Source organism: Microtus ochrogaster, chromosome 8, assembly GCF_000317375.1.
Source record: "Microtus ochrogaster isolate Prairie Vole_2 chromosome 8, MicOch1.0, whole genome shotgun sequence".
Taxonomy (NCBI): Eukaryota; Metazoa; Chordata; class Mammalia; order Rodentia; family Cricetidae; genus Microtus; species Microtus ochrogaster.
The window spans coordinates 8,294,323-8,308,406 of record NC_022015.1 but is presented as its reverse complement, the minus strand read 5'-3'; the positions used below and the strand labels follow the sequence as shown (position 1 = coordinate 8,308,406).

The 14,084-nt window shown below is 43.1% G+C and overlaps 1 protein-coding gene across 1 annotated transcript in view; it reads right to left on the bottom strand.

Annotated features, from left to right (window-relative positions):
• Nucleotides 1-580: 580 nt before the first annotated feature.
• Nucleotides 581-14,084, bottom strand: part of Nucb2 (nucleobindin 2) — a 35,677-nt gene continuing 22,173 nt past the window's right edge. Inside the window, exons 5-14 of the mRNA XM_005351041.3 lie at nucleotides 12,783-12,909; nucleotides 12,452-12,555; nucleotides 10,938-11,123; nucleotides 10,664-10,754; nucleotides 9,873-9,931; nucleotides 9,687-9,779; nucleotides 5,668-5,757; nucleotides 2,719-2,889; nucleotides 1,141-1,222; nucleotides 581-720 (exon numbers count right to left, since the gene is read on the bottom strand). Coding sequence (XP_005351098.1) covers nucleotides 713-720; nucleotides 1,141-1,222; nucleotides 2,719-2,889; nucleotides 5,668-5,757; nucleotides 9,687-9,779; nucleotides 9,873-9,931; nucleotides 10,664-10,754; nucleotides 10,938-11,123; nucleotides 12,452-12,555; nucleotides 12,783-12,909 — 1,011 coding nt within the window. The 3' untranslated portion in view covers nucleotides 581-712. The remainder of the gene's footprint in view (nucleotides 721-1,140; nucleotides 1,223-2,718; nucleotides 2,890-5,667; nucleotides 5,758-9,686; nucleotides 9,780-9,872; nucleotides 9,932-10,663; nucleotides 10,755-10,937; nucleotides 11,124-12,451; nucleotides 12,556-12,782; nucleotides 12,910-14,084) is intronic.

Genomic DNA, 14,084 nt, shown 5'->3' with positions numbered 1-14,084 from the left:
TCCCACACTGAGGGCGGCAGAGTAGGACAGTGGAGACTTCCACTCTACTCCGATATTTCCTTAGAGAGAGAGCGAGACTTTCGGTCTACTCTAGACCGTTGTTGGTTTTCTGTTACATGGAGGGGTAGAAGCAAGCACATGAATAAAGAAACTCTGATGCGGGGGCAGACGCTACTCAACAGAAGCCTTCGAGAGGGTGGGGTGCTAAAAATAGGCCGAAGTCACCAGAAACACTGGGGAAGATGGTTTTGGGGATACCCATGAATATCAAAGAAGGGTTTGCTGAGAGAGGAAGATAAGCACCCAAGAAAGAAAACCACCCTCAGAGGGACAGCAGGCTGTCCTCCAGCCACGGGCAGAGCTCTCTCACCTACACAAGGACAGTGCCATCAAACTATGGGACGTGGCCCTTGACCCACTAACAACAAATGAAGAACAATAAGAGGGGTGGCTGAGTTTGTTTTTGTTCTGGTTCTGGTAGGACATTCCCTTTTCCTTTTTAATAGAATCCCAAATTGAGACTGGTCACCCAATCCTTAATATTTCAATCCTTAAATATCTGTGTGAAAAAATTATGTTCTCACTTTCAAGGTCTCTTCCTTTATTCCAAATGTGCTTTAAAGTATTTATTGAGTGGAGATTAAAGACGGGATGTTGAAAGGTGAAACAGAAGTTAACAGTTCTCTTCCAAGTTCTGGCAGACGTCAGGACGTTATGTGTCTGTTCAAAAGAAGTATGCTTACATTTTAAACATATCTTCCTTTATTCCGGATATTCTTTTACACAAAGATACATAATTTTACTTTTTAAAAGTATGGTTAACTCATCACAGATTACAAATTATAAACATGTTCTCTAGTAAGATCAATATAAATAATCATAAATAATTACAAATAATTTTTAATAAATCACTGCACCATTAATTATGGACATCTAATTGTGTGGCATTTGAAAAATATTCACTCATGAAAATTTTGGAAAACTTTTCATATTTTCTTTAATGTAGATTTCTCTATTTCTTCAAATATAGAGAATGCAACATGAATTTTAATCATCTGAAGATAGACTGTATTTAAAATGAAAATGGTTATCAATTTATAATAGTTTATTTCCCTAAACAAATAAAGGAAAATTACATACGTGGTCTAAACTCCAGTTCTCCTGCTGGCCCTGACGGAGCGATCCCTTGTTGAAATTTCTTCTGTTCCAACTGCTGTACAGCCTGGTGAGAGGGAAATACTGACTGAAACTTTACAATTATCTAGAAGATAAAATTCTAGGCATGTGTTTTGAGGGAGTTTCGAGATTGAGGTAATTAATATGGGGGGTGGGGAAAACACCCTCAGAGTGAGCATTACCGTTCTATGGACTGGGGTCTTGAACTGTATGAAAAGGAAAAAGCAAGAAGTAACCACATTCATTTGTCTTTGCTTCCTGATCTTGAATTCAATGTCACCAGCTGCCTCATACCGCTGCCCACCATGCCTTCCTGCCATGCCAGACTACAACCTCAAACTGTGAGCCTAAACAAACCCTTCCTGTACATCAGTTCTGCCTGGAATTTATCCCTGAGACAGAAGAAGTAACTAACAAAGAGAATGTATTACCCTGAGTGATGCTCAGGAGGCCCAGATGAATTTTCATCCCACCCCAGTCTTATCTTTATCTTGGAGACAAGGCATGGTAGACCAGAAGTTCCCCTCGGGTGGGCTGGCAAAACTGGTTGTATCCAAGGTGGCTGCCAGACTATGTCAGTCTCTAACTTCATTATCAGGCAATATATAGGCTAAAGGACACACCTCCCAGTGCCAGGACAGTTGGCAAGAGTCGTGGAAGGAATGGTAACAGAACAAAAGAAGGCAGTGCCTGGATTTCTGGGAAATCTATACCTACACCCAGAAAGGACACAGACATCCTTCTGTTAACCCACATCCTCCTCATCTCTTTCACTCTTATCTCTAATCTTCCAACAGCCAAGGATTAGGAGGCTGGTTTGTGAGTCTGCCTCATTTTTCCTCTCTTGGCAAAGATAAAAATCACCTTCACTGCTCAGTTGGTATGACATTTTCTCATGGATTCCACAACTCCAAAACAGAAATTGTAACAAAGCTAGTTTTAAAACATGGTAAAATTTAAAATATGACAGCTTAATGATATATTACAAAAGCACAAGTTTAGCTTAGTGTTCTGTAGAACTCCTATAATTTCAGTACTACTGAGTTTAGCTTAGTGTTCTGTAGAACCCCTATAATTTCAGTACTACTGAGGCAGAGGCAAGAGGATTAGGAGTTCCAGGCCAGTCCTGGCTACATAAGACTTTGTCTCAAAAAATGAAATAAACAATCAAACAAACAAAAAATCCACAGACTTTCAGCAAAGCATCTAACACTTGGTTTTCGGTTCTTGTTATTATTGTTACACTGAGGACCAAGCCCAGGGCCACACACAGACTAAGAACATTCTCCACCTCTGGGCTATACCTCCAGCCCCTAACTTGAGTTTGATAGTTTTTGTTTATTTGAGACAGGTTTCACTCTGTGATACAACTTGGTGGCTGGACTCAAGCATTCCTCCTGTCTGAGCAGCTTGGACCACGTACATCACATCTAGGGACACCTGACATCCCCTGAAAGCCACATCTCATCTGCTAACACTTAAGTTCCTGAGCCTCATGCAGCCCATGACGGGCTCTGCAAACCACACCCCCTCAGTGCCTACCTGATGATACTCCTGCTTCTGAGCCTCAAGGTGGTCATGCTGGCGCTGCAGCTCTTCCTTCTGCTTCTGCAGCTCATCTGCCTTCTTCTTAAGCTCGTTTTCTTGCATAGCAATAATGTTTTCATATTCTTTTAGTTCTTCCTCGGTGAATAACTGTTGTTGACCCAACGTCTAAAAGAAAGGGAAGTAGATAATAGTGCCAGAAAGAAACGAATGTCATGTTCAGCTTTAAAATTGTACAATTGTTGAAGAGATGGTTCAGCAGTTAGGAAGCCTGGTCTGCTCTTCCAGAGGACCCAGGTTCAATTCCCAGCACCCACACGGCAGCTCACAACTGTCTGTAACTCCAGCCCAAGGGATTCAACACCCTCACACATACAAGACACCAGTGCACATAAAAACAAATAAATCATAAAAAAAATTTAAATACTAAAATCATCATTTTACAAAATAGTATAAATAATATACTTTTGGCAAAATAAGAAAAAATATATTAACAAGGCGAGATGGTCAATGGGCTCCAGCTCAAAGTCAGCTCAAGCTAAATAGTGAGTTCTAGTTCAACCTGGTCCATAAAATGAGATCCTCTCAAAATAGAGAACAAACAAATGAAAAGGATGCCTGCCCAGATTAGTGATGTCACTTCTAAAATTTCCTGGACTAATATAGTGAGTGGGTTAGTGGGTGAGTGAGTGGGTGAGTGAGTGGGTGAGTGAGTGAGTGGGTGAGTGAGTGGGTGAGTGAGTGGGTGAGTGAGGGAGAAAGGAATGACAGAAGGAAGAGAAGGGGAAGGAAAATGTTATATTAGTTATATTAGTGGTTTCCTTTTAACTAATTTATTCATTACATTTTAAATATTTATATGTATGTGCATGTGTGACTGAGTATATTCATGTGTACCATGTGCATGCCTGGTAACTTCTGGTAACCAGAAGAGGGTACTGGATGCTCTGGAACTGAAGTTGGAAGTCACTTTGTGCATGCTGGAAGCCCAGGCAAGGTCCTCTGCAAGAGCAGCCAATGTTCTTAACCCCTGAGCCATCTCTCCAGGTCCTGTTTATACTTTTTAAAAATGTTTCTTTTCTGGTTTTTGGAGACAGACTCTCACACAATCCAGGAAGTCTTCAAACTTGCTGTGCATCTGAACACTGATTTTCCCGCCTCCACCTTCTTCGTGCTGAGAGGATAGGCATAGATGGCCATCCCTGGGTTATGTGCTTCTATACAGTTTTTGTGTTACTGGGGATTGAACAGAGGCAGGAGCCAGTACATGACCGTGGGGTGTTCTACCACTGCGCTATATTCCCAGCTTCCCTTTTTTACCACCACCACCCTTTTTTCACTTTCTATTCTGACCAGGGCCCTGAACTCACTCTGTACCTCAGACTGGCCTTGAACTTAGAGCCACATTCCTGCCCCAGTCTCTGGAGAGTACCTGAGCTAACAGATTAGCATTACTGGTTGAGCTCCTATAGACAGGCAGAGAGACAGCACGGATAGTGTGGGGAGGAGGCAGTACACAGGCCAGAGAAGACATGGGTGTCCTACTACATCTCTTCCACTTTTATTCCTGAACTTGAAGTTAGTCTGGTGGTGTAGGATGTCCTTCTATACATGTGTCGCTTTTATTGGTTAATGAATAAAGCTGCTTTGGCTAATGGCTTAATATAGTAAAGCAAGGCAGGCTGGAAACCTAAACTGAATGCTGGGGGAAAGAAGTTGGAGTTAGTGAGAAGCCATGTAGCAGCCAGAGGAGAGAGACGCAAGCCATCAGTCGGAACCTTGACAGTAGACCAAGAGCCTCGTGATAAAATATAAAATAATAGGAATGGGTTAATTTAAGATGTTAAGAGCTAGCTAGCAATATGCTTAAGTGATTGGCCAAGCAGTGATTTAATTAATACAGCTTCTGTGTGATTATTTCGGGTCTGGGAAGCCAGGAACAGATGAGCAGCCTCCAACTATAGTCCGGCAGACAGCAAGTCCTAGCAATTCTCCTATCTCTGCCCCCATCCCACAGCAGCAGTGGAGTTACAGGTGTGACCATGCCTGACTGTGTACATAGATAATGGGGACTTGAACTACAGTCCTTCCACTTGCATAGGAAGCATTCTTACCCTCTGAGCCCACTCCCCAGGCCCCAGCTTCTTTCATAGTAACAATAAAATATTGGAAGACAGGTCTAGGGGCTGATACCTGCTATCCCAGCACTCAGGAGACTGAGGCAGGAAGGTCACCTCAAGTGTAAGGTTGAGGCATAGTGTTAGAAGATAAGAGCCCAGTGGTGCCGTCCTGTAACGACAACACACGGGAGGTGAGGCAGGAGGATCAGCTGAAGGCTGTCCTTGGCTACACAAGACATTGCCTCCAAGAAGAACAACCAAAATGGATCTGCAGACACCGCTCAGTGGGTCCTTTAATTTATTCTTAAAATATCTCTGTTTTAAACTTTTAGTGATGTTAGTTTATACTTAACAAATGTACACTTTTAAAAAGATTTTTACTCTAAACTGGAGAGTTGACTCAGCAGTTAGGAGCACTGGCTGCTCTTAGAAAGGACCCAAGTTTGGTTCCTAGCACTCCCACGGTAGCTCACAATGGCCTATCACTCCAGTTCCTGGTGATTGGACACCCCCTTTCCCTTCCTCAGGCACAGGCGTGCACTTGGTGTACATATATACATGTAGGAACTTAGACATGCACATAAAACAGAAATAAATAAACCATTTTTTAAAAAATATTTCTAATTTTATGCACTGTGATCATAAAGATATATTGTTAGAAAGTTTTCCCAGGAGACAAGGAACCATTACTTTACAGTGACATTATGTAGAACATAAACCCTGTAAGATTACACATACGAATCATGAGGAATGGCAGCTAAAGGCAGACGACACAGTGGTGCAGCGCCTCGCGAACCGCCTGCCCTTCTAAGGCTGGTCCTCTTACCTCCCAGTTGTCTGGCTCCAGGAACTCTTTCTTCTCTGTGGCTCTCAAGAATTCTTCTAGAGTCACCAATCGGTCTTTGTTGCTATCGATCTGATTAAAGGAAAACACAAAAGCAATATAAACAAATCTTTGTTTAGGTACAAATTCCCAAAAGATGCCACCTTGGAGATATTCACCAGTTAGGACTAGGTGAACATCACAAAGACGAGAGGGGACAATGAGGAAATGCACTCCACTTTTATGGAGTCAAGAAACACACATCTTCCTCTTCTTCATACTTAAAACTTGGAAATACAAGCTGTCAGTCTCCTGATATGCTCACGACCAACACAGCAAGTCAGTGATCTGGCTGGTTATGCCGTTAGGACCAAAGCCTTCACAGTAAACACAAATCCAGCTAGACCTAAGCGCTAGACCCAATCGCCACTCCAGAGTTCCTATGGTCAAGAATAAAGCAGGCCAGGCTAAGAGGCTCAACTTAACTGCTTTTCGAAAGGGTACACTTTCCAAAATGGGGTCTCAGCAATTATACACCTAGCTATGAAGATCAGTCTGGCCTCAACTGTCAGTGGTTCTTCTGTCTCCACCTCTCAAGTGCTGAGAATAGGGGCACACATGTGTGGCTGTTTGAATACAAATGCCTCCCATAGGCTCCTAAAGTCATGGCGCTATTTGAAGATCAGGAGGTGTGGCCTTGTTGGAGGAAGTATGGGTGGGGGCTGTGAGCCTTTGAGGTTTTAAAAGTTCAAGCCAGGCCCAGTGTCTCAATGTCTCCACCTGCAGATTATAGTTCTCAGCTCCTCCTCCCGCACCATGCTCCCTGCCAGGACGGTACTGGATTAAGCCTCTGAAACAGTAAGTAAGCCCCCAACTAAATGCTTTCTTTTATAAGAACTGTTCTTGCTGTGGTGTCTCTTCTCCGTAACAGAACGATGACTAAGATGGCATGTGCCGCCACACCTGGCTCAACTTTTTTAAAAGAAATAATCTCTAAACCAAAGCAGAAGTCAACAGCCTCTCCAAGTCCTCTACAGTATACAGTTCTTGGTAAACTCAGTTACAACGGTGAACTACAATGAAATTCGTTTGACACTGGGTCTATAAGACCGGGCCTCAGTTGGCAGTCCATACTAACCTCCACTCTACAGGGGCCCCAGTTCAGCACTGAAAGATCAAACATTCCCACCGAAACCACTGAAGTCAAGCAGCTACCCTGGGGCTAGAAAGATGGCTCAGAAATTAAGAGCACTTGCTGTTCCTAAAGAAGATCGGAGTTCAATTCCCAGGAGCCACTTAGTGATTCACAAATGCCTGCATTTCTAGTTTCAGTCTATAGAGCATATACGCCGACATAGAGCATCCTATGCCACCCAAGGAATGAATGAACGGGAGCTGAAAGGTGAACAAGGCCAGGGACAGCCCTGGGCACTGTCACATTCAGACTTGAGGAGGGATGGGCAGAGGATTCTGAAGGCTTGAAGAGTATGAACTGTATCAGAGTGTCAAAACCATTCAGCACGGGCAAGGACAGTGGTGCCCTGACGGGATGGACTAACGGGGATTAGGAGGTCACAGCACAATTAGCACAGGCTGTGGAGAAAATGAAAGGAGACAAAACGGGGAGGGAGGATGACAGGACCCTGGGAACAGGCTGGCTGTGGAAGAAGAGAAAGGCAGCAAGGCTAAGAGCTGGGTTTGGTTCCCAGGGTGGAAAAGAGGAGACCACATCTGCCCTCTAGAGAGAGTGATCCAGCAGACAGATGAAACCTGGCCCAAGGAGACAAAGGGAGTCAGCAGCATGAAGAATGTCCTTAAAGACAGACCAGGACTCCGAGCACATGAAGGAGAGGGCCTTCAACAGGGCAGTAGCCATGATTACCCACGGATCAGACGCAAGGCAAAATGAACGGTCAGAGTGGCTAGAAGTTTTGGTAGGGAAAGCTCAGATTTCTCTTGGTTGCCCCTATCTTTGTAGGACACTGAAAGAAAGGGCAGAAGAAGAGGAGCATCTTGAGGCTTTAAGGAGAGCCCAGGTTATGTGAGAGTTGGATGCTGGAATGGAGACATTAGTGGACCAGTGATTAGAATTGCCAGGCAGAGAGCCTGCTAGTGATCTGGGTTCATAGCGGGGATGGAGTGAGGCCAGTTAGTCTCCAGCCACGTGTCTCTGTTGGGGAGGGGGGTAGTGCAGCAGGCTCACACACTAGATCAAACACTGTGCTGAGGCCATTGTCCTTCCATTCACATCTGTCAGTTACTTAGCAACATGGCTCACTCTGTTCCTGGAGACCCAAGTCAAGGGAGAAAGGACAACTCACTGAACAAGCAAAGGCGATGAGTAATCAATTGCTCTAAAAGATAGAAATTGAAATTTTAGGTCTCCGTGACGGTTTGTGTGTTTATTGCCATTGCTGCTCTGCCCTACATGTCTACATCTGTCTCTAGCTCATGTGTTGCTGAAACAGCCTGTGAGGGGTACCCATCGTCTCCTCACAGCCTGTGAGAGGTACCCATCGTCTCCTCACTGACCGACTTCGGTCAGTGGGATGTGAGCAGACATGAGGCTTGGTATGTCTGGGCAGAAGTCTTACACGTTCCATGAAAAGGTTTTGAGTTCATTATGACCCTTATTTTATCCAGTAAGAGAATGTTCCCGCAGCCTGGGAATGAAGTACACCAAAAAGCTAGACCATGCTAGCCACAAACTTGGCTGAATTAGCACTTCCTTCCCCTAACCTTGAAATTTACGGAAGGTAAACAAGATGTAAATATTTGTTGTCATAATTATTAAGGTAACAGAACTTGGGAATCTTCTTAGTGTGGGCTGAGTACCCTTTATTCAAAATGTGTAGGACCAGAGTGGTTTTAGAGTTTGGATAGCTAAAAGGAAATTTTGAGATATGTTGTGGCATTTCATTTGCATTTTAATAAATAAAGCTTGCCTGAGGATCAGAAAAGTAAAACAGTCACACTGGCCAGCCTTACAGACCAGGCAGCAATGACACACACCTTTAACCCCAGTAGCCACACTAGTTACCATAGAAACAGGTGGTAGTGGTGCACACCCTTAATCCCAGCCCTAGAGAGGAATAGAAAATGGGAAGAGACAGTTCCCAGACACAGTCTCATTCTGAGATCCCTGGAGGCAGGATCGCCATTTTGGACTGAGGAAGAGGTAAGATTCAGTGGCTGGCTGTTTTGCTTTTCTGACCTTCAGGTTGAACCCCAATATCTGTCTCTGGATTTTTATTATTTGTGCTACAGAGATGTTTGCACATACATAATGACATTTCTTGGGGTTGGGGCCCCCAAACAAAATTGATTTATGGTTCATATATACAACTTACACATATCGCCTAAAGGCAACTTAATACAATTTTGTAAGTAATTTGATGCATGAAACATAAAAATTCATAGTACAGGCCTTCCTACATCTTGTATCTTTGTCAGTGATCAGAAAGTGTGAAATTCTGGTGCATTTTAGATTGCTGACTAGGGCTTTTCAACCCATAAAAGTTTATGTAGGTTTTAAAAATGTTACTATAAAACATCTTTGCTTTTCCTACCCCAAAATATTTACTGCTGATATACAGTAGTATCATAATCCTGTAAAATATTTTAAAGTGGTTACTAATTATTTTGTTAAAGAAATCCAGTATAGTATTCTAGTCACAAATACAAAATCCAATTAAATATCTATGATGAGGGTTGGAGAGATGGCTCCGCAGTTAAAAGCATTTGCTGCTCTTACAGAGGACCCAGGTTTAATTCCCAGCACCCACGTGGTCTCTCATAACTGTCTGTAACTCCAATTCCAGACCAGGCATCTTCTTCAGGCCTTCTCAGGTACCAGGCATGCACAAGTGCATATATGTACATACAGACAAGCACTCACACATAAAAATAAGTAAATATAAAAAATACCCAACTGTATATTTATTCTTCCATCTTGTGATAAGAATTAATGCAAGAACTTGGTGAATGACAGAAACGACCCACACCCTAACCTTAAAGCATACCTCATTCATGACGTGTTCTCTCATCCTAAGCCTTTCTTCCTCCATTTCTATCATATCGTCCTCTGCATTTCGGGGGTCATACACTTTCTCCAACTGAGAAAAGAAAATGTGAAAACCAACATGAAGGAAGAGGAGGTGAGGGAGGGGAGCGAGGCAGGTGGGGCTGAGGACGTCACCGTCATTTACCTCTCTTGTGAACAGCGCTTCTAACTCTTGTTCATCCAGGAATCCATCATTGTTGACATCTAAAGTTCAGTTACAAACACAAAAGCAGATCTGAGTCCTTCAGAAATAGATACTTAAACCACAACGACAACGGTTTGCAAAAGCAGTGCTGATGCGAAGTGACCATCAGCTTCAGGTAGGGCTTCGAATTTCCCACTAGGCCTCCGATCAGACCAAGGGACAATTCTACATTTACAGTTCATAATCGTGTTTTAGAAAAGCACATCTCTATTTCTTTCCAGAGAGACAGAGCAGTTTCTATAAGACTAAAAGTAGTTTTTTAAAAAAAATTAGCATAGTCTTGCTACGTAGCCCTGACTGGCCTGGTATTTACTAGGTAGTCCAGGATAGCCTAACATATGCAGCAATCCTCCTGCCTCAGCTTCCCAAGTGCTGAGATTACAGGTGTCACCACCAAAAAAGCTTAGCAAAGTTTTAATTCTGTCATGTGAAGCTTGTTAGAGACAACCTAACTGGCCACAGAAGCAGCTCCAGTTTACAGAGGGCTCTGGAGTGAGTCACACAATGATTCAATAGCAAAAGCAAGCAGAAAGACATGGCTAAGATTTAAAATATCATCTATTGAGATCAGCTAAAAGACTATTAACAATTCATCTGAAGGAAAATGTCCAAACATTCTACTATTGGTAGAACTCGACAGCAAACCATCACAGCAATCAATAACGAGGAAATCAAATATAGACTTTTCAAACAGCAGATATAAATATCAATATTTGTATCAAATCTGTTACCATGTAATTTGAAAAATGTCTTGGGGTCAAAGTCATTAGGGTCCAATCCATCAGCCTCTTCCCAAACCTCTTTTAGTTGATCTTTGCTTCCCTGTGAACCAATTTTAAGAAATTGCTCAAAACAAATTATAATCTACGTATAGAGATTCAAAAAATATGTCTGAGGAACTTTTCAGAATTAAGACTCAAGAATTATGTGCTAAACTTAGGATAAAATTCAGCTACAAAGAATTCACTTCATCTAGATACGATTTCCATAAATCACGGTCCTTACAGGATGATTGACTTTGGGGTGGTCTTCATGCTTCCTCTTCATTTCTTCAAATTTGGATTCTTCCTGTTTTCTCCTCTCCTCATCCAGTGTTTTTAAGAACTCTCTGCGCTCGTGCTCCTTCATCATCTCATACCTCTTAAACTCTTCATGCCGCGTGCGGTCATACTGCTCCAGATCTGCAGTGGCCTGGGTCACAACACATTCAAATCAGCATGCTGGGGAAGTGCAAATGGTCCTTCTTGTCTCTTCCTCTCACAGGCATGTGTGCAGGGTGCCTGTGAGTGTGTGTGTGCAGTCACATGGGGGGCATTTGTGTGCAGGAGTGTGGAGGTGCATGCTGGAGTCTTCCTTCCTTGTTCTCCACCCCATTCGGTGAGGCAGGGTCTCACAGCTGAGCCGGAGCTGTTTCTCTACAACAAGGAAACAGCTCTAATAATCTGTTGTGCTCTCTAACAGGTGTGGGATAGGAGAGTAGAGCAAACAAATATTGAACTATCCAAGACAAGCAAAATATAAACTGACTTCAAAAAGAAAGAACTAGCCGGGCGATGGTGGCGCACGCCTTTAATCCCAGCACTCGGGAGGCAGAAGCAGGCGGATCTCTGTGAGTTCGAGGCCAGCCTGGTCTACAAGAGCTAGTTCCAGGACAGGAACCAAAATGCTATGGAGAAACCCTGTCTGAAAAATCAAAAAAAGAAAGAAAGAAAGAAAGAAAGAAAGAAAGAAAGAAAGAAAGAAAGAAAGAAAGAAAGAAAGAAAGATTAGGTCAAACATGGACGTGACATGAAATGAAAAGTGGTTGAGTGCTATTTCACTAAATTTCATAACCACCAACTAAACATTAAGTTTGTTAGTTCTTCTCATAACTACTACAATGGGTCCCCAAACTCTAATTTAAAACCCCCAGGGCTAGCCAGATGTGGCAGCTCATACCAGTATTCCCAGCATTCCCTAACATGTATGAAATCCTGAATTACACTCCTAGCACCACATACAAATATAATATATAGTAATACGATAATTATATAAGAATAATAAATATTATATAAATATATCATATATAAAATAAATATACTAGTAATAAAATATTTAAGGGATTTTCCAAATTTTAGGGCCCAGGGAGTAAGGCCAAATGGAGATGGAGGGAGAGACTTAAGTCACACTTCCTCATGCCAAGAAATACTAGGGAAAAGCCGGCAAAGGAAACTGATTCTTTCATAGAACCTTCACAGGCAGGACTTCCTTACTAAGTCCAAATAAAAACTACAGATACCATTGTGAGTGGCTAGTTCAAGCCTTGTTCAGAGTTGGCAGCATTTTGGATTTGGGGACATGGATGAGCAATGTACATCCATGCTGGTAACGTTATCTGCAGTGAAGAAGCTTAAGCAGCCTTCCTCAGAAGATGCACGCTCTCCAGAGCCCACGGAAGCTGTGTTCCCTCCATTGAGTTTATCTGTCAAATTCAGGTCCTCAAGGGAACATCAAGACCCCACTTGGGGGCACACCCTCACCGCTTTGATTAGCATATCCAAATCTCTGGATTCAAACGTGTCGGGATTCTGGTGGTTCAGGTGTTCAAACTGCTTCAGAAGAAGGTGGTGGTTCATGCCAGTGTCTGCAAAAGCATGAGAAAATAGCAAATACCAGTCTCAGAGGGCATCGAACCTTAACCTCTGGCCTCTCTGCATAAGCTCACACATGGGTGTGCACACACTACTCAGGCACACACATGAATACATTCATACCACACAGATAGAGAAGAACATGCTATAGGCACTTTATGTAAACCAAGCCTCAGCAAGCAGATACTGGACGCACCCTCCCCATTTGTCCAGAACCCACCTTGAAGGGAATCCAGCTTGGCTTTGATAAGCATCCTCAGCCTTCCTACTTCTTGCCTCTTCAGTTCATCAAGTTTTGTCCTCACGTGATGACTTACTAAGTCCAGCTCTTTGCTCAGCCTCCCGCTCTGTCAACAAAATAAATAAATTAGTTTTACCTAGTATATTCCATTTGAGACCTGAGGTGACAGAGTAAAAATAGCATTGTAGGAACTGGAGAGACGGCTCAGCAGTTAAGAGCACAGGCTGCTCTTCCAACAGACCCACATGGCAGCTCACAACCATAGGTACCTCCAGATCCAGAGGACCCAACACTTTTATCTGATGTCTGCGGACACTGCATACACATGACGCACAGACACACACACACACACACACACACACACACACAAGTAGAACACCCACACATTAAAAACGAAAGCAATTGTTTTTAAATAGCATTATCTTAAGTTAGCAGTAGTTTGGCTAACTTGGATAAATCTGACATTATAAAAGCATTCCTCTCAGAAGTCTCATTTCAGCTGGGATGACTCCTTCCTAGAACCCCAGCACTTGAAGTGTGGGGGCAGGAGGATCAGGAGTTCAAAGGCTTTGGCTATACACTGATCTTGAGACCAGCCTGGATTACCTGAAACCCTGTCTTGAAAGACAGAAACAAACTATTCCTTCTAAGCAGTTCTTTTAAAAGCTAAACGCAGAGTGGGCATGTGACCCAGCAATTCCATCCCAGGACTCACTGAGAGGCTGAAACACGTTAACACAGAAACTTAAGCATCACTGTTCATGGCAGCATTACTCAGACTAACCAAACTCAGCAGAAATCACCCAAATGTCTTCTCAACTGATGAACAGTTAAAGCCTACAACAGCCTTTCCTCAGTTTAGCCCCCAGATAAGGGATTATTTCCAGAATTCACACACACATTGAAACCTATGGTGCATAAATACATAACGGAATAGTGTCCCGTATAACCTGTGCAACTGTACATTTTCAATATGACCAGGACATCACACATAACAGTATTCTTAGGATGGAGGCAAACGGCTGAACCTGCTGCAGTAACATAAGATACAGCTCATTACCTTATCTGCTAATATGGAACTGACCAAAGACTCAGGCCCTAACCTGCTCCCCAGCTTTGAATAACGTCCTACTGTGTTCAGAACACGATCCAAGCCACTGCACTCGCTGTCCACAGCTCCCTGCCATTTGGCCCATGAATCCAACACCATTATCTGGCCACTCATGGCCTCTATTTCTAAGTCCAAAGTGTTTCCTGTACATGGCATGAGTCAGAGCCTTT